General features: G+C 36.2%; 1 protein-coding gene across 2 annotated transcripts; it reads left to right on the top strand.

Moving 5' to 3' along the window:
• Window positions 1–9,005: 9,005 nt before the first annotated feature.
• On the top strand, window positions 9,006–23,392 carry SPO11 (SPO11 initiator of meiotic double stranded breaks). Of its 2 annotated transcripts, XM_036752536.1 has the most exons (13): window positions 9,105–9,226; window positions 10,821–10,934; window positions 12,923–13,011; window positions 13,699–13,765; window positions 14,052–14,160; window positions 14,783–14,869; window positions 15,604–15,640; window positions 15,860–15,969; window positions 19,124–19,223; window positions 19,552–19,589; window positions 20,577–20,653; window positions 22,242–22,353; window positions 22,885–23,004. In XM_036752536.1, exons 1-13 carry the CDS (start codon window positions 9,105–9,107, stop codon window positions 23,002–23,004), a joined length of 1,182 nt encoding a protein of 393 aa, XP_036608431.1. The 2 variants fall into 2 exon arrangements, with proteins under 2 accessions (XP_036608432.1, XP_036608431.1); XM_036752537.1 differs by lacking the exon at window positions 10,821–10,934 and having other exon boundaries at window positions 9,006–9,226; window positions 22,885–23,392.
• The last annotated feature ends 928 nt before the right edge of the window (window positions 23,393–24,320 follow it).

Below are 24,320 nucleotides of genomic sequence, written 5' to 3'. Positions count from 1 at the left end.
AAGGAATAGGGGAAAGGCTGTTGTAGGGTGCTTGGGGGCAAAGGAACTGCAAGAGGAAGAGACTATAGGGGAACAGTAGGAAAGGAATATGCAAACTATAGGAGAGGATAAGGAGGGAAAGAAGAGGAACAGGTTAAAGAGGAATAGGAAGGAGGAGTCAGGAGAGAACACTGTATGGTTTAGTCCTGGCAGGGGTGGGGAACCTGCAGCCTCAAAGCCACATGTGGCCCTTTAGGTCCTCAAGTGTGGCCCTTTGACTAAATCCAAACTCCACCAAACAAATCCCCTTAATAAAAGGATTTGTTCTGTAAAACTCGGACTCAGTCAAAAGACCGCACCCAAGGGCCTAGAAGGCCACAGATTCCCCACCCCCGGAATGTTAGGGGAAAGAACAAAGGTCTTGCATTCAGGAGAGTTGAGCTATAGTTCCAATTCTGTCACTTATTTAAGCCTATGGCAGAGGGCAAGTTCCTTTCCCTCCCTGGGTCTCAGTTTGCTCATCTATAAAATGAAGGGGTTGGATTAGATGACCTCTGAGGTCCCTTAACAGCTCTAATGATCATATTCTCCCCCATCTCATAAAAGTCTTCTATAGTCTCAGGAGGTAGGCCCTCCCATCAAGTTTCTATCGCTGTAAATAGAAAGAATTGCAGTATTTACTTTAAGAATCTCTCCTCGAGTACCAATGTACCTATAATTTTTTAAATAAAAATTTCAGACCTATGAGTTACATTTAAAGAATCATATCTCCTGCCTATAACCACTATGGCACCATCTCCTGGTTATTTGTGATTTTTGTAGTCCAAAAGAAATAGCCATCTGATAGTTATTGCTAGGTTGTTTTTGGTTCGTGTTTTCTCCCTCCCTTTGTTTCCCTTCCCTTTCTCAGCTTGTTAGCACTGGAAGCAATAATTATTCATAATTTAAACCATGTTTCTTTCCACCCTGCATGGAACATAAAGGTAGTATCCTAACTCAGACAATTCTCTGGATGTTCAGGTTTGGCTTTGAGTAAAGACAGATGATTTGGGGGGGGGGGTGGAGAGGAGGGAGGGCAGAGAGGAATGCTTTTAATTTAGAAATTGCTGCCTAGGCCTGGGCCCTTGCACTAGGAGCTCAGCTTTTGGATCACACCCTTTGCAAATGTTGAGACCTTAACTACCCCTTTGGAAGAAATAATTCATTAGAAGAACTCCCTACAAGTTCACATTTGCCATTTTTTATTTGCAATTGGTTGCTAAGGGCATAATATTGTTTTTCTGGTTCTATATCAAACATTAAACTCCCGCACTGTTGGCTTTGATGTGGAGTTCTTGAAAAGAGCTGCAGGGGGTTTGCATAAATGTTACCTGAGTGATCTCAGGATACCTGGAGGCCACAGAATTAAGATTCAAGATCTGAGCATTGGAAGCATTTGCTAATTCCTCCTCCCTTTGTCTGACTCTGTGTGAACTGCTGTACCTTGCTTTTATGTCCATACCTTGAGGTTTCCCCTGCTGGAATGCAAGGTTTATTATGGGTTTGTTCAATTTACTGTTTTGATTACATACTTGTTCTCTCTCACAGCCCCAGGACTTTAATATTATGTCAGCTACAGTTAACTGGTTGTGTTCTTACTTATTCCAGCAATAATTCAGGGCAGAAGGGGCTAGATTTCCCTCTCACAACTGAGGCTCTTATCCTTGCTGATTTTTTTTCAAAAATATCTTTTATTTTATAGTTTTGAAGTCAACTGAGACAAAGAGTAAAACAACATGAAGCCAGTTTAGCTCCACTAAAGAGTCTGCTAACAACATCTAAGCAATCTTCTTCACCAAACTACTTTCTCATTAGCTGACCCACATGCTAGGGTTTTGGGGTTTTTCTTTGTTTGCTGCTTGTTTGTTTTATATACGGTAATTGTTAATATCCTTATAGAGCACTGTGAAGTTTAAGTCAAAAGACCTAAGTTGGAATGCTTGGTCGCCTGTGTAATAATAACAATAATATAACTTATATGGGGCTTTAAAGTTTGCAAAGTGCTTTAAAGAGAGTACCTCATTTGATTCTCACATTGTGCCAGACGCTGCGCTACACATTTTACATATATTATCTTGTTTGATTCTCACAACAACCTTGGGAGCTTAGGTGCTATTTTATTATCCCCATTTTATAGTTGAGGAAACTAAGGCAGGAAGAGGTAGCGTGACTTGGCCAGGGTGACACAGCTAGTCAGTATCTAAGGATAGATTTGAACTCAGATCTTCTTGGCTCCAAGTCTAATACTATCCCCTTGTACCATCTAGCTTCCCCATACTAGCTATGTATGACCACCAAAATTATCTTCTGATGCCTCATGTCAGGGAGGTGACCCTGGGTTCTTTATTGCTCTGCCAATGAAGCACAAGTTCTGACAGGTCCTACCTAACAGAAAAGGCTTCAACTGCAGACCTTGAAAAGGACATTATAGATCTGTTCTCAGAGTAGTAGCCGAGCTAAATTCGGAAAGGTCAATCACTAAATGGTAAAGGATGAGGTAATGAACTTCTTCAGGCAAAGTAAGACATGAAGACCATGTACTAAGAAAGGGCTTTGTTCTGTATTTGTAACAAAAGCACAGAAACTTGAAGTACTAAAATGACCAGAGGCAAGTCGCTTAAACCTCTCAATTTCTTTATCTATAAAATGGGGATATTTTCTCTGTGAGTCAGTTAGTGAACAAGCATTTACTAAGTGCCTACTGTGTATGCCAGCCACTGTGTGTGCCAGCCACTGTGCTACTTACTGAGGATACAGAGGGTAAAAGACAATTTCTGTTCGAAGTCTAAAGGGAGGGAGCAACAATACACAAATAACTATTTACAAACAGGCTTCACACAAGATAAATTGAAGATAATCAATAGAGGGAAGGCACTAGAATTAAGTGGAATTAGGAAAGGTTTCCTGTAGATGGGATGTTAGTTGAGACTTTGAAGGAAGCCAGAGAATCCAGGAAGAAGAGATGAGTAGGGAAAGCATTCCAGGCACAGGAGACAGTCAGTGAAAATGCCTGGAGTCAGGAGATACAATTTTTGCTCAGGGAATAGCAAGGAGGCGAGCGTCACTAGATTGAAGAGTGTATGGAGGGGTGGTGGTGTAACAAAACTAGAAAGGAGAGGACAGGTTATGAAGGGCTTTGAACATTAGATGATTTTATATTTGATCTAGAAGTGATACAGAGCTAGAGTTTATTTAGTAGGGGGTATGATATGGTCAGATTGATTGGAAGATATACCGGAGTGGGGAGACATTTGTGGCAGGGATATCAACCAATAGGCTATTGCAATAATCCAGATATGAGGCAATGGTGACCTATACCAGGGTTTTGACAATGTCAAAGGAGAGAAGGGGGCTTACACAAGAGATTCAATGAAGGCGAAATCAACAGGCCTTGGCAACAGATGGGGCTGAGTGAAAGAGAGCAAGGAGATGAGGATGACACCTATGTTGTGAACCTGGGAAACTGGAAGTTTGGTGGTGCCCTCAACAGTAATTGGGAAGTTAGGAAGAAGGGGAAAAGATAATGAGTTAAGTTTTGGACATATTGACTTAAAGATATCTATGGAACATCCAGTTTGACATGTCTACTAGGCAATTGGAGATGTGAATCTGGAGGTTTGGAAAGAAGTTACAGCTTGATAAGCAGATCTGGGAATCATCAGCATAGATATGATAATTAAAATCATGAAAACTGATGAATTCACCAACTGAAATAACACAGAGAATAAAACTGGACATAGATAGGACAGAGTCCTGGGGGACATCCACCTTCAGTGAGGATACACTTGATGAAGATCCAGCCAAGGAGACTGAGTAGAAGCAGCCAGACATGTAGGAGGAGAGACCTAGGATAGAGTAGTGTCATGGAAACCTAGAGAGAAGGGACTACCGAAGAGAAGAAGGCTATCAATAATGTCAAAAGCTTCAGAGACATCAAAAAGGATAAGGATTGAAAGAATGTCAATAGATTTGGCAATTAAGAGATCACTGGTGAATTTGGAGAGGACAGTTTCAATAGAACGATGAGCTCAGAAATCAGACTATAAGAGAGTTAAAAAGAGAGTGAGAGGAAAGGAAGTGGAGGCATTGATTATAGATCGATTTCTCAGAGAGTTTATCCACAAAAGGAAAAAGAGATATGGGATATTAGCTAATGGAGATGGAAGGGTCAAGTGAGGGGTTTTTTGAGGATGGGGGAGACATGGGCATGTTTGTAAGCAGTAGGGAAACAGCCAGTAGACAAAGATAACAGAGTATGGTGATGATGGAAGGGCTATCTGATGATGGAAGGCCAAGCCTATCTTAAATGGGATTTATCAAATAATATAAAAACCATGTAGACATACTCATACAAATATGAAGGGTAAAACATTATATGTACTCTTCACCTCAATGCCACTCCAGATCTCTTCTTTGGCCTAATTTGGGGCATTGAAGCCACATTCAACTGGAAAAGCTCAGGCATGAGAGCAGCTCTGTATGGCTCAAGGCTGCCAGGAATATGTGTGGTCAACTCTAAGGAGATCAAATCCCAGCTAATTTTGAATACTACAAACCTGAGTGTGTCAATGAGCCTAATCACATGTTAGCAGAATTCCTTTTCAAATCAGGGTCTGCACTCAAGGATATGCTTCAGTCACTCTAGTGAACTCTAACTATACTTTCCCTCCCTCCCTCTGGGTGATGGGCTTTCATCCGTTTCATGATTTCTTTCACAAGATTGTTGTAATAATCAATGAAATATCATCACTACCCTTGACAGACAATGTAGCCTCTACCTGGCCCAAAGCCCTGTTTGACTCCTTTCTCTTCCTCATGATAATAAAAATAAATGACATCTATAATGCACTTTATACATATTATCTTATTTGACCCTCGTAACAACCTTGTTGGTTCAGTGATACAGATAAACAGATGAGGAGACAGGAGCTCAGAGAAGTTGGTTTGTATAGTTAATGAACACCAGAGGCAGGATTCAAACCCAGGTCTCTGCTAATTCCAAGCCCAAAATTCTTTCCATTATACTATGCTGCTAATCGGTTGTCAGTTCTACAACCACAGTATCTCTCACATTTGCTATTCTCTTTTCTCCACCAACATGGCCACTATCACAATTTAGACCCTCGTCAGCTTTTGCCTAGATTAATGGAAGGGTCTTTTAGCTAGTTCCGTTGCTTCCTTTCTTTCCTCTCTCGGGTCCATCTTCTATAATACTGCAAAAATAATCTTCCTAAGGCAGAGAGTTATGTTACTCTGGTGCTCAAAAAGCTTCAGTGGATATTGACTGCCTCTAAAATAAAATGCAAGTTCAGCCTAGAATTAAAGACTCTCTATAATCTACATTAACCTACCTCTGTATAGCTTTTTTCAGATGATTCCTGTCATGAACTTTATACTGCAGGCAAATTGGCCTACTAGTCTCTGAACTTGGTATGCTGTCTCTAATTTTTGTACTTATGCAGGCTGTTCTCCCATTCCTAAAACAGATTACTTCACCATCACTTCTTCAGACCCTCAGCTCCCTTTACAGACATAATTGGCAATTTGGGGGTCCGAGGCAAATGGTACAAAAATGAGATCTGGGGAAATCGGCACTGAACATTTCCTCCAATAAATTTGTGGCAGAGGGGGAGACCCCAGAACCCTATATCTCCAAGAGGAGAAGGACACTGGAGCACTGGTCAGAGTGAGAGAAGACCTAGACTCACCACAAGGTGGGCCTTGTAGCTTCTAGTGACTTCCTAGTTTAACTAATTATTCTACACTGCTGAAAAAAATGAAAGTATTATCAAAATGTAATGAATTTTTAAATAGCAAAATATTTAAAAATCATGATTTGTGATTATCATGTATTTTGTTGTCATACAATAAAACTCCAATTGTTGTATAGTCGCATCTGATTCTTTATGACCTAATGGACTATAGCATGCCAGGCCCTTCTATCTGTCTTCCACTATCTCTTGCAGTCTGTCCAAGCTTATGTTCATTGTTTCCACCCTACTATTTATCCCCCTAGTTATAGGTCTGGCTTATTTCAAGGCTCAGATCAGGTACCTTCCCTCATTCTTCCCCACCTCCACTCCCCACTCCCCAGTTGTTAGTACTCCCTCTCCCCAGATTACCTCCTATTTTCTAATTTGTGTACTGTATATGCAATATCACCTCCAGGAGAACATGAGCTCGTTGAGAACAGGAGCTGTTTTGTTTTTGTCTTTGGATTCTCTGTACTTTTAATGTTACACAGAAAACAGGCACTTAAGATTTATTGAATTGAAAAATAAATACAAATCAAATCTTATATAAATACTTTCAAGTTTACAAAGCCCTTTACATACATTATCTCATTTGAGATTATTGACATTCGCAGAACTTTAAAGGGGGAAAGGACCTTAGAGAAAATATTCATTTTACAGAAAACAGACATATAGTGTGGTGGTAAAAATCTTTTGGGCAGCTAGGTAGCACAGTGGATAGAGTTCTGGGCCTGGAATCAGGAAGACTTGACTTCAAATCTGGCCTCAGACACTTAGTAGCTGTGTGACCTGGGCAAGCCACTTAACCCAGTTTGTCTCAGTTTCCTTAACTTTAAAATGAGGAGAAAAGCAAATGGAAAACCACTCCGGTATCTTTGCCAAGAAAACCCCAAAAAGGGTCACAAAAAGTTGGACACAACTGAAAATGACTAAAGAAAAAAAAATCTTTCGAGTCCAAGACACAGCTCATTCCTGGTTCTGACAGTAGCCATGGGGCCCTGTGCAAATCAGTAAACCTCTGGGACACAACACGCTATGGTGGAAGGAAAGGTGGCCTTCAAGTCAGAGACTCTGGGTTCCAATCTCGATTCTGCTTCATTTTACTTGTGTGACCTTGGGCAAGTCATTTAGTCTACTTTGGTCTCACTTTCATCAACTGAAAAAGGACAGAGACTAGCTCCAAATCTGAGTATTCATTTCCTCTTCTATAAATTGGAATGCTAATATGCTTCCTTTCTCATCATTTTTTGTAAGCACAGCATTATGGAAACATCAATGATTATTTTTATCCTTCTGGTACCTAGCACAAAGTCTGGCACCGGTAGTGGGTGCTTAATAAGTATTTGTTTAATTGAATTGCAAGTGAAGAATCTGAAATCCAAAGAAACAAAACAGCTGCTTCCAGGCAGCAGCAGAATTTCCTCATTCAATAAGTCCTTATGTGAATAAGACAAACACAAAGCTAGTACATACTCTTAGCAGTATGAAAATATATATATAATAGAAAATTAGCTCTTTTTTAAAAAAAAATTCTCATAGCACTAAATGATTGAGAATTGAGGTAACACAGACAGTGAAGGAGTTTGGCGACTCACTATTTAAAATTATCATAATTCAAAGGTTGTCAGAGATTGTTTTCTCTAGGGTGTAGTGTCTCCGTCTCTGTGTGCGCTGCTCTCTCTCTGTGGCTGCCTCACCATTTTCCCTAGAGTTGAAGAAAATGACACTTGACTACCCCATAGGCAAGAAGTTTAAAAGACAGTTCAAGTAGATGCTTTCCCTTCCCAGATGTTTCCACTCCGGATGCTCCTGCATTAGCTAGACAGCATGGTATGGTGGAAAGAATGCTGAACTTAAAGAGTAAAGAGACCAATGTTTCACATCCATGGATAACATTACTAGCTGCGAGACCATGGGCAAATCATTTTACCCCTCTCATTTGTAAAATGAGAATAATACTTACTCCTACCACCACCACACCTACACACATGCACACACACCATTGTGAGGAAAATGATTTGTAAATTTGTAAACCTTAAAGCATTATGGAAATGTGACAATTCTTATCCCCATAAGGGGTGAAGGAAAAAGAAATACTCTTCCCTTGCTACAGGAGAAATAAGGGTGAAGGAAAAAGAAATACTCTATTCTCTTGCTACAGGAGAAATAATTAAAGGGAGGAAGTGGGCACAAAGACTGTAAAGAACAGATGAAATCTGCTAAATGGTTATGGTGTGTTTTTCTAGGTTATTGGTAAAATGACAAGACATTGCCTCTCTGAAAGGGCTGCCTGGGCATCAAACCTCCCAACATTCACACTGTCAGTCTAGAAGAATTTACTCAGGACTCACCATAATGTCCTGCACTCTGCTAAGCACTGGGGATACAAATTTAAGCAGAGAGACATTTGCTCTCAAGGACCTTGCATTCTAATAAAAGAATGCTACAGTTTAGCATCGGGAAAAAGAACTAGATCTGAGATTTCACTGGCATAAGGATCTCTCACGGGAGGAAACTCACACTATCTAAGCAAATCAGCACTTTCTTTGCAACTTAAATAGACTGAGAGGTGCCTAAAGCACTGAGAAATTAGGGTCAAACAGCCGGTATAAATCAAAGATGGGACTTGGAGGACACGAGTATTTATTAAGCACCTATACTATGTGCCAGGCACTGTGCTAAGCCCTTTATAAATATTACCACGTTTGATCTTCACAACAATCCTGGGACGTGGGGCTATTATTATTCCCCCCACTTTACAGTTGGAGAAACTGAGGCAAACAGAGGCTAAGTGACTCGTCCAGGGTCAATACAGCTAGAAAGCGTCCGAGGCTGGAACTGAACTCCAGGCTTACCTAACTCCAGGTACAGCGCTCTACCCACTGCACCACCAAGCAGCACAAAGTATTCCTGGTTCTAAGGCTAGCTCTCTAACCACCACACCAGTATGCTGCAATATGGCAGAACACTCAGTGCGCCCCGTTGCAAGGTCCCAACCTCAGCTTCTCCGGGTGCGACCACACTTGACAGGAGGTACTTGCATAAGCGACGAACGCTAGGAGGGTGGACGCATGCGCACATTTGTCCTAGGGCTCCACTCTTCTCAGTCTCCGCCCCCCCCCCCGCCCCGTGCCTTTCTCCTTTCGTCACCTGGGATTGGCTGGTAGATTCTCTTTTCCTCACCTCGGATTGGTTGGTGGGAGAAAAAAGCGCGTGGGGAAAGAAGCCCGAGGCAGTCCTGTGAGGGCGGACGGGAGCGAGTGGCGGTGACGCGGCTCACGCACGCACCTGGTCTTCTCTGGTTCCCTCGCTTCCTCTTGCCGGGCACTGCAAATGGCTTTTGCACCCATGGGTCCCGAGGCCTCTTTCTTCAGGGTTTTGGACCAGCACAGGCTCGCCCTGATCGAGTCCCTTAAGGAAGGCCCAGGGGAAGTCCCCCGTAAGGAGGCCTCGAGGTAGCGAACGGGGAGACCTGGGTTTAAAAACAGTGTGGAAGGGAGCTGTGCCGCTGGGGGCCGCCCCGGTCTGCCTGCGGCCTCCCCACTGCAAGAGTCTCTTCCCCAACCCCATTTGACTTCGAAGGAAGGGGTGGGGGGAAAGCAGCCCCAGCACCTCCTGAATAGACTTAGTCCTCCCTTAAAAAAAAATCACCTCAGAGCTGGACGCCCCTCAAGACGCCGCGCTCTCTATTGGCCCTGTTTACTTTTGTCAGGAAAAGGCTGCTTGGTGGCTTCTCTGCAGGCCCTGAAATGCGCCTCCCCCCTCGTCCTTTGTGGCTGAAACATGTCTTATTCCAGTCCGCCTGGCTCCGCCTAGGTTCGCCTTTACTGACGTGTGAAGTCTTACAGGGCTGTAGCATCTTTGGGGAGCACCTTTACTGTGCTTTTGCATCTCTTAACAACAGGGGGGTGTTTGTTTTTGCCTATACAGTTAGTCCCTGGGGGAGGGGGGGTAATATACTGTTTTAAAATAAATGACCAATTCTAGCCCATTCTAAAAGACCTTAAATTGTATACTTTTTTTAAAAGTGACATTCAAGGCATCTTATTTGGTTAGGTCAAAGGAGAAATGCTGGCTATGTGAGCTCCATAACTGGGATCCACCGTTTTAGCTAATAATGCTTTTAAGTATTCTTTAAAGTTAAGACAATGTTCATATAAAATAAATATTTATAATCTTTATAATGATCATGGGGCATCTACAGTCGATTGAGTTATCTACCTGTATTATAACCGTTATTTTATCGAAGAGCTTTGTTACTGCCATTCTCCGTTGTATTTCCTTGGTTTATTAATGCCCTCGCTATGTATCATGAACAAATAGCTAACATTTGCTTCAACAAAACAAAAAACATGTCTATCAGAATAATTCAGTTTTGAACAGAATTAAAGAAGAGTGAGGGGGGAAAGGAAACTTCTAGTTTAAATTGTCAGTTTACTTGATTGTATCTTAGGTTAATATGACTTATTGGGCAATCATAATAGGTTTTTAAAAACTAATTCTTACAAGACCCTTGTCTTTCATTAGAAAGACTTGTACAGTTAATTTCTCAGAGCGTGCTTTCCCAATGACAGTAATTAGGCTTCAGTGTAAGCAGAAATATATTTTATCCATTTTATAATTTTTTACATTGGAAATTGAATTTGTCTAATTTGTGGCCAAAGTGAGTGTTACATCATTTGAATTAAAATATAACTTTTATCATATAGCTTAGAAGTTTGTATTGGTAACAGAAAGTTGAAGCAAGTTCTTTGTCTAAAAAATATAACTACACATCTTCTCATAATGGGTTGTCAAGGTTCAAAAGTAAGCACCTTGGTTATGTATAGCTTTTCCATGATTTAGTGGAAGAAATGTAAACAAATGCATGTGTATATAAACCTATGTATATACATATAGATAAATGTACACAATGAATAAATTATTTTTAAAAATCCAAAGAATACTGAGATAATTTTTAAAATGCTGTTGATTTAGGGGATTCTGACGTGTTATATAGGCTAAAGTAATTATTACAATTGTCATTTTAATTATTATTCATAATTTCAGTTCTGAGGTTCTTGCATCTATAGAAAATATTATCCAAGACATCGTCACAAGCCTGGCAAGAAATGAAGCACCATTTCTCACACTAGACAACAGATCAAATTGGGAAAATATCAAGTGGGCATTATTGATATTTGAGTTTTAAATTGGTGTAAATGTCAATGCTAATGCTTATTGAACTCTGTAATCAGGATGATTCTGTATTCCCACAAATAACAAAAATCAGCTAGTATTTTTGTCATCTTGTTGGTCATTCCTATAATCAGTTTCATTACTTAATTCTTTACCTGATTCTGTAGTTTTCTGTTTGAGGCTTTCTTGGTTTACAGAAATTTACTCTACTAAATCACGTTAAAGTCCAGATGAAAGGCTTTTTATACTTTCTAATTCAATTGATTGATTTCAAACTCATCTTATCCAAAACAATTCATTATCTTTCACCCAAAACCTCTTTCGAACTTTCCACTTTCTGGTGAGGGCCCTATCAGGAAGCCTTTTCATTCAGGTTTTCAATCTCAGCATCATCTTGACCTCCACTTTCTCTTTCATGCCACGTGTCCAAACAGTTGTCAGATTTTGCTATTTCTACTTCTACAACATCTCTGGTATCATTCCCTTTCTCTCCACTCACATGGCCACCACCCTAGTTGATATCCTCATCATCTCTCATATGGACCATTACAAAAGCATATAATTGGTCTCCTTGCCTATCTATCTCTTCTCTTCAGTCCATCTTTCATACATCTGTCAAAGTGATTTTCCTGCAGAGCAGGTTCAACCTTATCACTCTCCTACTCAATAAAATCAAATGGCTCCCTCTTGCCTCCAGGATCAAATATAAATACCTCAGTTTGATTTTTAAAACCTTTTTACAACCTGGTCCCAACTTCATACTTTTGTACTGGTTGTTTTTTCCCCATGCCTGGAATACAGCCTCTTTATTTCTCTTTGAATACTTTGTTTCTTTCAAAACTCAATTCAGGTAGTACCTTTCAAAAGGATACTTTCCTAAGCTACTCAGCTGCTACTTCACTCTTCCCCTGTCTAATGATCTTGGGTTTATTTTGTAGAGAAGAATAGAAAATATATCTATAATGCTATTGATATAGGGAAATTCTAGGTAAGCAAACTCCATCTACAATGAAGGATAAACATTTTCAAGAATTAGCCAAGAGCATTGAAAAGTCAAGTGACTTGCCCAAGGTCACAAGCCAATGTCACAGTAGAGAACTGAACCCAAGTCTTTTTAGCTTTAAGGCCAGCTCTATAGTTCCTATGCCACACTGTCTCTGTCTTTATTTCTGTCTCTTGCTCTGTCCACATATATGTGTGTATATATTTACACAGATAGATGCATATATATGTATGTGGATATATGTACATGTTGTCTCCACAGAGAGAATGTAATCTCTTTGAGAGTAGGGTCTGTTTCGTTTTTGTCTTTTTATCCCTAAGTGCCTAGCATAATGCTTGTTGATTGATTGATATTATATCAACAGGATAGAAATAATTGTTAGGTAGCTGAAATTGCTGGTTTTCTATAGTACAATGCAATTAGTATAATTCTTATAATTTTAAATAGCTCATTTATTAAGTAATATAAACTTATGCCACATTTTAGAAGCAGCTTTGATTCAGGATCTACTTTTTATAACAGTATTGACACCTGGCATGTTTTTACTGTGCTTGGTGTGTTCTGCCACCTTTAGGACATATTTGGTAGTTCAGTTAGGCAACTGCAAAAGTGCTGTTGTGTACTGAACTATATTTTTCAGGTAGCTTTGAAGAGAAATTAATATACAATTTTCAAAGTAATAAATATCATAAAATTAAATATGACGTGTACAAGACATTTCATGATATGTTTTCCTATGGAAGTAAATTTTTTGGAAATAAGACTGTGAAAATAGACTATTCCACAAAGAGTATAGTTGGAATACACATTGAATTATGAAGTATAAATTTAACATTAGGACAGTTTTAATGCTCATTTTGTAACCTAAATGTTTTATAGAGTAGTACAATTAAGCATATTATTTGACATTCCAAACTTCATTTTTTCCCATTTTGTTTTCCTTTTTAAAAAAAAAAACACAAATGACTAGATTTGAAGATTCTGTGGGTCTACAGATGATACCTCATTGTACCACCAAAAAAATCAAAAGTGATTCAGCACAATCAGCCCAAAGATTTGGTAAAAATAAATATTTTCTTAGATTTTTAGGGTTAATGAATAAATAAAATAGATTACATTATATTCTTTAATTTGCATTGTATTGTTATATCTTTAATTTTGGGGTTTTTTTTGGAGGGGGAAGGGCAGGGCAATGGGGGTTAAGTGACTTGCTCAAGGTCACATGGCTAGTAAGTGTGTCAAGTGTCTGAGACCAGATTTGAACTCAGGTCCTCCTGACTCCAGGGCTGGTGCTCTACTCACTGCACAACCTAGCTGCCCCCAATTTTTAATTCTTTTAACACATCACATTTTCCTGGGAGCAAATTTATTACAATTTTTTGTTGCCAATAACAATGTGAAAATAATTCCAGAACAAATGTTCTCTCAGAATACGTGATCCAGTAGAAAATCAATTTTGTAGTTTTTTTGTTTAAAAATCAATTGCCTTTAATCTGATTCTTGGGACAACTCTTATCTTCTATTTAATTCTTCTTTGGGAACATATTTTAAAATGCTGTGGGAAATAACTATTATGTGATATAATTGAAATTAATTTAGCAAATGGTTGTTTTTTAGATTATTGCATTTTCCTCATTCATATCACTTTAGTTTCAAAAGAAGGGCATTACAGTTTATGCTATTAACAACATCCAATGAATAAGCAATGAATAGAATGAATAACAGGTAATTGATTTTACTTTCCAGCTCTAATTCTTAAAATATTATCTATGATCTACAAATTAGTCCAGAGCAACACTTATGCAACCAAGAGGTAACTATGTTATAATTATAAAACTACTCTTAAAAAATAACATGAGGATTTAATTGAATTAAAAATAGAGCCTCTATGTTTTTTGTCATATGGATAGCCTTTGGTAAAGATACAACTTTCTGTCCTTTTGTTTGTAGAGTAAATATTTCTGATGGCATGACATATTTATTCAAGGAAATATAACTATCAGTGGTAAAACAAAACATTTTCTCCATATGTTCATTTCTTTAAAGTATCTTTTCCTCTGAAGAAAATAAGATTAGTTAAAGATATTTTATTTTCATAGAGACATATATTATACTGATATCCAACTATTTGGTAACCAGAGTGTTGTGGACAATATAATCAATGACATTTCCTGTATGTTAAAAGTACCAAGGAGAAATCTACATATTGTAAGTAACTTTTAAAATACATTTTTCCTGCTTGACCAAAATGTTTCATCTTGTTTACATATGCAATATCTAAATTTGAAAGACAATTTCTTCAGTTGACATTTTCCTTTGATAGATTCTTTTTCATACCTAAATACAAAAGGATTAAAAATGTAATTTATGTTCATTATTCAGCTATAATTTAGTTTAAAGGAGCATTTTAAAATATACTCTTGTTTATAGTATAATAATACCATACTATTCTCCTATTGAAGTATGAACTACCCCCCATGGGAATTTATAAATATCCTTAGTAATGTCCAAATCCATATTATTTTTCCTTCACTTCTTAAATTATAATATATATCTATGTATAGACATATATTTTCTTCTTCCATACTTTTAAAATTGCAAGATATATGCATAGTTATTTAATGTATTTAATAGGTGTTCACAGTTTCTTATATACTTAAATATTTGTTTGTTGATGATTACTAATTTCACAAAAAAAGGCAATTTAAAAAATTTGCAACCTTACATTAAACATATGTAGCATTGTAGATTAACTCAGGGAACAACAAAACTGCATAAACTATATTGGCAAAAAAATGGATCAAATATATTTAAATTTTATTTTTTCCAGCTGTCTACTTCAAAAGGTCTAATTGCTGGTAATTTAAGCTATATTGAAGAAGATGGTACCAAAGTGAATTGTACCTACGGTTCAACGGTATTTGTCAGTAATGCCTTAACATGTTTTTGTCACACTTTTGACAGCATTTAAATTTTTTAGCTTTTTGAAAACATTAAATGATTTGTGTTATTTCAGGTTTTAAGTATGTTCTTTTGGAGTTTAAGATTTCAAACAAAAAACTGGAAGAGGAAGATTAGGCTAGTTGCTAGTATATTGTCTTTACAATTTGTTTTGGTAAGATTCCAAATTTCAGTGGCATTGGTCATATAATTTTTACCTAAATGTACATACGTTACATTTTTAAGCATGTGTTGTTCATTTAAGATAGAGTGTTTCCCTTTTTAGCACAAAAATCTTTATAATGTTTGGTAAAATACAGAAATACAAATTTTATATTTAACACTATAACTATATTCTAGGCTTCTAAAATGGAGAAAGCATGTAGCAGCAAGACATGGTCAGGTTACTAAGGTGGAGGCATAGATAATGAAGTTAAATAGATTTCTTCATAAAAAATGAAGAATCAACTGTTCACCTTTGTGCTATTGCTTTCTGCTTTTCCATCCACGCTAGTCAAAATGGAAAGAAATTATAAGCGGGAAGGGAAATGGCCTGAATCAAAGGTTTGATTTCCTGGTGAACCATAAATCTTCTATGACTAATGTTTGGGGAAGGGGGGCAGGGGTGATTGCTACATAATTTTGTTTTTAATTACTAAATATGGGTATGCTTACGTTTTATTTCAAATGATATCTCTTTTATATATTTAGGCAGTTGCTGTGCCTTCTAATATCCAAGGAATTAGAAGTATCCTTTCAGTAGAAAGTTAAGTTGAATTATTTTTAAAACGCCTAAAAATAGTCCATGTTTTAAAAGTTCATTTCATATGTATTTTTTATCTAAAATTAAATTAGTAAAACTAGAGTTACTTCTAAGTGTTTACGTAGAGCATTAATCGTTCAGTTGATTATCAAAGTTGAATATTCTTGCTTTCATCTTACACATAATTCTGACTTAACATAGAAGATTTGGCTACAGATGCTAAGTTCCTACTAATTGTAGAAAAAGATGCAACATTTCAGCGACTCTTAGATGATAACTTCTGCAACAGACTATCTCCATGCATAATTATTACGGTATATTGATAGCTTTTTTAAATTTCAAGATTTCATCATGTTTTGCAAAGATGGATTTTAATGTTTTTAAGAGATCTCTATAGTTTCCATAGTTTTGTCTTACTTATAGGATGTTTCCTCACATTCTACCTTGTATTATTCTTTTCTCTATTTATGACTTATCACCCAAGTTGATTGTGAGCTCCTTGGGAATAGGGAGTGTGTCATTCATAGCTTATCTGTAGAGTCTAGCAAAGTGTCTTGCACATGGCCGGTCCTTAATAAATTTTTGTTAAATTTAATGTGTTGAATAAGTAGTTGTAATAGTAAACAGACATGTTCATGTAAGAAATGCATTTATATTTTGGTAAAACTTTTAGTAAAAATGCTTTCTCCTTTTCTTTTTTGGTCTATACCAATGATATCATTGAAATAGGGAACTCCTGGTGAGGAAACACCCTCAACTAATGCAAGTTGACACCACTTCTGTAACTTCTAGTCTTTCTGGATTACCTGGAGTACTATGATGTTAATTTACTTGCTCAAGATGATACAGCTAGGATAGGTCAGAGGCAAGATTCAAATCTAAATTGTCCTGACTTTGAAGCTGACCCTGTGTTTGCTATTCCACACTGCCTCTCATTTTTAGTTTATTACTGTAAGATAAAACTACCACTATTTACTGTGGTAAGTACCCACAGTCACTTTACCTCATTAAAGGAATTTGTGTTCTAGGTACAACATTCAGGTTGCCAGTCATGATATTGTACCATTTCCAATTCTGGCCATTTATGACAAGGTTCTATTGCAGGCACATATTTTAGATGGGCCACTATCATGATGTAGCTTTGGTGCTCATTTCAATAATGAAATCACAAATATTGCCCTTCACTGTTACATACAATTTTATGTACCCTAATATTTTAATATTAATTAAAATATTATACCGGGACACAGCATTGGCATAGTGTTATGCTAGGCACTGTGACAATACGAAAAAACAATAGGTGGCACAGTGGATAGAGAACTGGGCTTGGAATCAGGAAGACCCATATTCATGAGTTCAAATCTGGCCTTAGACATTTACTAGCTGTGTGACCTTGGGCACTTAACCCTGTTTGCCTTAGTTCCTCATCTGTAAAATGAGCTGGAGAAGGAAATGGCAAACACTCCAGTATCCTTGCCAAGAAAAGAGTTGGACAGGACTGAAATGACTCAACAACAACACCTGCCCTTATGGAGCTTACAATCTAAATGGGGAGACAGATTCATAAACATGAAATAATCAATGAATAATACAAAAGTACTAAATTCTGAGGCATAGACTGTGTAGGTGCTGGAAGAATTCAGAGATCAAAGAAAGGCTTCATGGAGGAGGTAGATTCTGAGTGTAGCATTAAAGGAGAAGCAAAAGAATTTGGATAGAGGAGAAAGGCATTTCAAATGAGGAAATAACAAATAAAGAAATGGAATAGAGAATGAATATTCAGGGAATAACAAAGAAAATGACATAATATGAATGGATGGTTCATGCTGGGGAATAATAAAGATAAGGATGAATAAATTAGGTGGGCCAAAATTGTGAAAGGCCTTGAAAGCCAGGCAGTTTATTTTATATAATTTCATAGAATCAAAGATTTAGAACTGGAAGCAACTTTAGAAATTATCTAATTCAGCCCCTTCATTTTACAGATGTAGATTTAACATAATAGGAAACTGGCATCCACTAAGGTTTTTTTATTGAAGTTTTAGTCAGAAGAGTGACATGACTAAATTCAACAAACATTATTAAGTACCGTTTGTATACTTTAGGCTATATGTGCAAAAAGACAAAAAATAAAATAGTTCCTGCCCTCAAGGAGATTATGTCCTACTGGTAGGATACATGCTCACAAATAATCATAGTACACATATAAATTTATATTTGTGTATACATTTATACCTATATATATTGTAATATATTCATGTATATGAAAATTGAGGAAGTAAAGGAGAGAACATTAACATGAGGGGAGGTGTGGAAGGAGGAGGATCAAGAAAACTTTACAAAGGATGTAGTGGTTAAAGAAGACAAGTATGGCAGTAGGATGGATAGGAAGAGAGAGAAATTGGAGTCAGGGAGGCCAATAGGGGGGCTGTGGAAGTAATCCAGGTGTGCTGTAAATCCAGATGAAGTCTTGACCTGATATTATAGCAATGGGCATGGAAAAGAAGAGACAAATAACAAGAACTATTTCAAAGAAAAAATTAGAAGGACTTGGTGACTGAAGGGTATATGCCAATTGATGAGAGAAAAAGCAAAAATGATGCCAAAAGTTTTTAGTCTACATCATTGGGAGAAAGAATGGTGGTGCCACTGAAAGACAAGGACGTAGGAACGGGTGTTATTTTGAATTGGAAGACACGAGTTTAATTGTGAGCATATTTAATTTGAGGTGACAGTAAAAAAAAAAATCTAAGTGCAGATACTTAGTAGTAGCTAGAGATAAACGACCAGAATTTAGATAAAAAGATAGGACATTCAGATTTAAGAATCAGTTTAGAGGTGATAGTTGAAGCTATAAAAATTAAAGCTCTCCCCAAAGAAGAAAGTATAATAAGAAAAGGGCAGAGTTCTCCCAACTATATCTGGAGAAGTACAGTTATAGGATGGTTAGACAAAAGCATGGTCATAGAAAGAATGAAAAGATAATATTGCTTATTCTTGGGAACTTAAAAAAATTTTTATAACTACATTTCAATTTAATTGGTATCCTTTTATATCCTGTTTATTTTATCTTATGCATTAAAAACATTATTATGAGAAGGGGACCAACAGGATTGACCAGACTGACAAAAGGTCCATAATACAAAAAAGATTAAGAACCCATATTGTGTTATTTTCATAGGCTATATGATGCCCTGTTTTTAATAGTTGATAATATATCAATAATACATAGAATGGCATGGATTCTTAGAGCTGTAAAAACCCTTAAAGGTCAGTTAGTATTTTGGTTCAGTAGCACATTTGCTTCTCAAGTCAATATTTACTGTCTGTAATAAGAATTCCATGAATCGTCAAATGTAATTGAAATGCAAATGGCCTTCTTTAAACCACTGTTTGGTTTAAAGTTTGGAGGTTATTTTTGTGGGCCTAATTTTACTTTTACTAACAGATAATTATATTTATTCTTAGGGCAAAGGAGTACCAGATCTGAACACAAGACTTCTAGTCAAGAAACTGTGGGATACATTTCACCTTCCTATTTTCACTCTTGTGGATGCTGATCCACATGGTAATTGACATAATAATAATTCCGCCACATTCACAAGAGAGATTTTTTTTTCTTCCTGTTTTGGCAAGGGTTTTTTTCCTCTCTTAATTAGTTCTTTGGGAAAGAAACTTATTGATTTTAATTCTTAAAGAGTAAAGTCATTTATTAAATGAAGTTAAGGAGCTAATGATCATTTATTACAAGTCTCTATTGCTTTTTTCCTGTTATATTCTGAGACTCAGATTGCCATATTGTCTTATGTGTAATATCCATGAAAGTAAAATTTAAATATGTATATACTAAATTAAATCTGACAACACTGATATTTAAAGTTAATTTTGTTTAACAGGCATAGAAATAATGTGCATCTATAAATATGGATCTTTGGTAAGTATAGCTAGATATTTCCTTTATTACAGTGTTTATGTATTAAAATAATGTACTAGTCACAATAGACAATTTCTTCACTGATATAGAATCATTGAGTTAAGCAAGAACTAGGAAACATACCAGATAGCCTAGATGTAGATTCTATGACTGAATCTATGTTTAATTTATTCTGATACCAGACACCACAGTAACCAGCATAACTATTAAATACATAGCATTAATATTAGACAAGAGGTATTATCCATTGTCAATAGGGTCTTGTGGGCCAAGTTTGTAGCAAGTTGGTAGGAGTAATATTGTCTGGTATGGAGCTATTTGGGATCCCATATCTTTTCTCTATAACCATAAGAAGAAATTGCTACTTTCACCAAACTTTCTGTACTCACAGCTTTATTATTAGAACTACTGAGATTAAGAAAACTGTATATAATTTTACAATTACAGTATTTTTCTTTATATGCCCAAATTCTTCTAAAATATACGTTGATATAAAACAGTGATAAAGGAGAATCATAGAAGGCAATGATAGAAGACGAAGTGAAAGAGGCTAGTTATATTGTTATGTTGGTTTCTAGGAAAAGGCTAATAGATAGACCCAGAAATAATGAATACTATTCTTAAATGGATTCTTAAATTAAAACTTTGCTGCTGTTTCTCGTACTATTGTGAACTTGAGGGTAGGAGGCTGTATGACAGGGAAAAAGTGGAAGGCAAGAGCCATACAACATTACTACCAGTTCCTTCTAAATATCACAACCATATGGATATTAGAAATGAAAACAAGGTGGTGCAGTGGATAGAGCACTGACTGTGAGTTAGGAAGACCTGAGTTCAAATCCAGACTCAGTCTCTTATTAGCTAGCCAAGTCACTTAACCCCAATTGCCTCAAAAAAAAGAAAGAAAGAAAAGAAATGAAAATGGCAGAGTGCTAATCTTCTCTGCAACTTTGTCCTATTTTGATATATGTTTATCCTTTATTTTAGTCGATGTCTTTTGAAGCTCATAATCTCACAGTTCCAACTATTAGATGGCTTGGTCTTCTTCCCTCTGACATTGAAAGGTTAGCAATTTTACCAAAATGACCTTTTAAAAATAATTTTTTTCTATAGATATTACAAAATGTAACAATAACTGAGAGAATTGTTGAGAATTTTCCATTTTCATTTGTCTACTTTGACTCTGAATTATTTTATATAATTTTGAAATAAATTGTTCATTGCTTTAGATTTGCTTAACTTGAATGCTTAGGTAATACAGTATTCCGGTTGGCTGAATGCTTTAGTTAATTTGAAAGTTAATTTGAAAGAACTTTTGTTTCAAACCTGAAAGTTGAAAATCTTTCTAAAATGCATTAATACACTTATTACATGTCATAAATTAAACTTAATTGAATGCTCATCATCATAATCATCATTATATGTGTAATCCTATACATGTAGAATCCCTAAGTCTGGATATGGGTCTAGATGAGTATTGGCCATATTTCATAATGTAGAAATTACTTTTGTTTGTTTCTACTAAATCCCCGATAAGAGTTTGTTTTCTTGTGATTTTATTTTCTCATGACAGCGGAATACAGAAAAATGCTAATAAATGATAAATTAAGGTTTACAGTAACAGATTCAGGCAACTTGAGATTTTGCTTTATTTTTTGTATATGGCAGAAGTCAATATGCACTTGATATGTGCTCTTTTAGAGAGGTGTCATACATGTGGCTCAGAGGCCACATATAGCTCACTATATTCCTGAGTGCAGCCAGAACTAGATGAAAATGTAGTTTCTATCTGATTTTAATGTGTTAATATATTAACAACAACAACAAAGAAATATGTAAACATGTAGTTTCCAAGTCAAGATGTAGGATCCTTATGGATTGTTTAGTAGCCCCCAATTTCTATTCGAGTTTGACACCACTGCTCTATTGGATATATGTAGTATATTAATCAGCAATCAGAGTGCTTTTCTATATTTCCCTCTAAACGTAGCGCTCTCCCCAGGGGAATGCATGCCATAGGTTAGCATCTTTAATTCTATCCCTTTGCTTCTGAGCCTACAAACTCTTCAGAAATAACACTTATATCAAGTTTTAATTTCTCTCCTTTGTTTCTCTTCCTTTTTCTCTTGCTTCTCTCTTAGTTCTTTCAATAAAACCAATATCCTACTTTGTAGAACATGGGTAAGGACTCTAAGGGAGGTGCTACTCTGATTTCCATCCTCCTTCGTAACAAAGTTATTGGCTATTTATATGTTCAATTTTAACATGTTTATTTGACCAAAATTATACCTACTTTAATTATTTTAATTAGAAACTATACATTACTGGGGGGATTCCCCCTAATTTTCTCATCTATTATTTCTGGGTGAAATACTTCATTCCTTCAAGGAGATTGCAACTCTTTTGCTATAGTTGCAAAATTTGTTATCCTGGAGCCAACTTGATGATAAGCTTTTCTGGATTTGACTAGGCTAGTTACTTGACAGAGATACAGTATCATAGAAACAATAATATAGAAACAATACATGATACACACATGATATATAATGCAATATAACAATACATGATATATGAAAGAAATCCAGTTGAACTATAAATACAAATTACAAAAAAAAATTGCTTTCATTTTTTTAAACTTGTGCTTTTTTCCAGATTAAATATACCAAGAGGTACATTAATTCCACTGACTAACCGGGACCAAATGAAACTTGATAGCATCCTCAAGAGACCTTATGTTACATGCCAACCATTTTGGAAAAAAGAAGTACAGAATTTATTTGATTATAAATTGAAATGTTTTCTGTTAGATTTAAATGTATTTTTACTAACTTCAATAGAAATAAAAAATTGTCATATTCTAACATACAATATTTAGAAAATGTTTTCTGGGAAGTTTTTGTAAGTATCAACTAGATGTCACAATTGGTTTCTTTTAGGGGACCTTCAAAGATATTTGGTAAAGCATGATTGATGACATTTTTACATGAAACCTTTTATAAATGTTGATAGCAATGAAGAGAATTTTTTTTCTCTATCTTGGTTATATAGTCTTTTAAAATAATATTTAGGAATTTCAAGGCAAATCCTTTTTAGGAACCCTGATCTGACTTAATTACAAAAGGAACCAAAGCTGAGCTTTTCTTAACATAGGTGGTTTTAGCTCCAAGAGTTAATAAATAGCCTGATTTCCCCTGGAGGCTAGTATACATAGTTTGGGAAAAGATCAGGCCAAAGTTGGAGGGAACACATTATTGAAAAGGTGTTTAGTATGACTATACTTTGTGTTTATTTACAGATGGAAATAATGGCCCATTTGAAAATGAAGGCAGAAATTCAAGCTTTGACATTTATTTCATCAGATTATCTTTCTCGAGTATACTTACCTAATAAATTACAATTTGGAGGATGGATATAAGACTATCTTAGCAAATCCTAATAAAATGACTAATGTATTTTGTATTTTGCGAAGGGTATATTTTCTTGACAAAAGATAAAAAAGAAATAAGCTTAAATTTATTCAACAAGAGATACTCTTCATTTTCTTTAGACTTCTTTATCTTATTGAGCTTCATAAATATTTATCTCCATTTTGTGATAATGTTATAAAGAGATTATGATGTTATAAAGAGAATATAAAGGGAATTCCTTCTATAATTCTGTTATTTTGACTGTTGTTGAAATTATTTGGACAAATAATAATTTTATGTAGTCAAAAGCTGAAGAAAGACTTTATTCTCCATCTAACTGTCTTTATATCATTCTATGGGTCTTTTCATACAAAATAATAAATTTTTCTAAGTGTAAGTCAAGTTTTTGCAAAGTAATTGTAAAGTCTAGAAGATATTTTCTTAATTAAAACTTCCTTCATCCTCTTATTTAGGGGTGATAGCCTCATCAGAAACCACTGAAATACAGAAAGAATATCATGATTAAGTGTCAGGGCATAACCAGACTTGTTTTCTCATGTGATATGTATTTTATTGAAAAATTATTATTTAGAAAACATTGAAGAGTTCATCGGTTCATCACCAACATTTGAGTGATCTAAATTACTCTTTAATCTAATACAATGAATAGACTAGGAAATCAATACAAATTCCAAGTGTACTCATTCCTGCTAGGATAGAAGGAAAGAAGTGATCACTACTTGGAGTTTGTGACAAAGGAAAACCAGGCATATTTTGACATGTATCCTCAATTTTGGGAAAACAGATCTCAAAGGATTCAGAGGAAAGATGTTAAAGAAGAATTAAGAATTAAAATTCTATAGGGGAAGTCAGCCCAAGAGGTATAGGAAGTTCTCAAGAATGAAATTCAGGGAGGCAGAGGCAAAATGACAGACTAATAGAAGCAGTACAGTGAACTCCTCAACAAAATTCCTCCAAACAGATTTAGAAAACACACTAAACTAAGCCCTGATGGGGAAAACCAAGAAAAAGTTACAGTGAGATATATTTCTAGCCCAGGTCAGCATAAGGAATCAAAGAGGTCTATGGACACTGGGGATGTGTCCTGGTGCTGAAGACATGCACGTGCCCAGGGAGAGGCTCTCCACAGGGGCAAGAAGGCATCCCAGACCCATCTGAGACATGTTAACTGACACTACTCAGTTTTAGGACACAGATTCAAGACAGATAGTAGAAAAGATCTGTTCAGGTCCCCGCCAGCTCCAGCAATCTCAGGCCCTAGCTTATATACTGAAAGAGGAGAAATTGTCAGAAGCGTAGCTCA

This window comes from Trichosurus vulpecula, chromosome 3 (assembly GCF_011100635.1).
Source record: "Trichosurus vulpecula isolate mTriVul1 chromosome 3, mTriVul1.pri, whole genome shotgun sequence".
NCBI classification, from domain to species: Eukaryota; Metazoa; Chordata; class Mammalia; order Diprotodontia; family Phalangeridae; genus Trichosurus; species Trichosurus vulpecula.
This window is presented reverse-complemented; position numbering and strand designations above follow the sequence as displayed.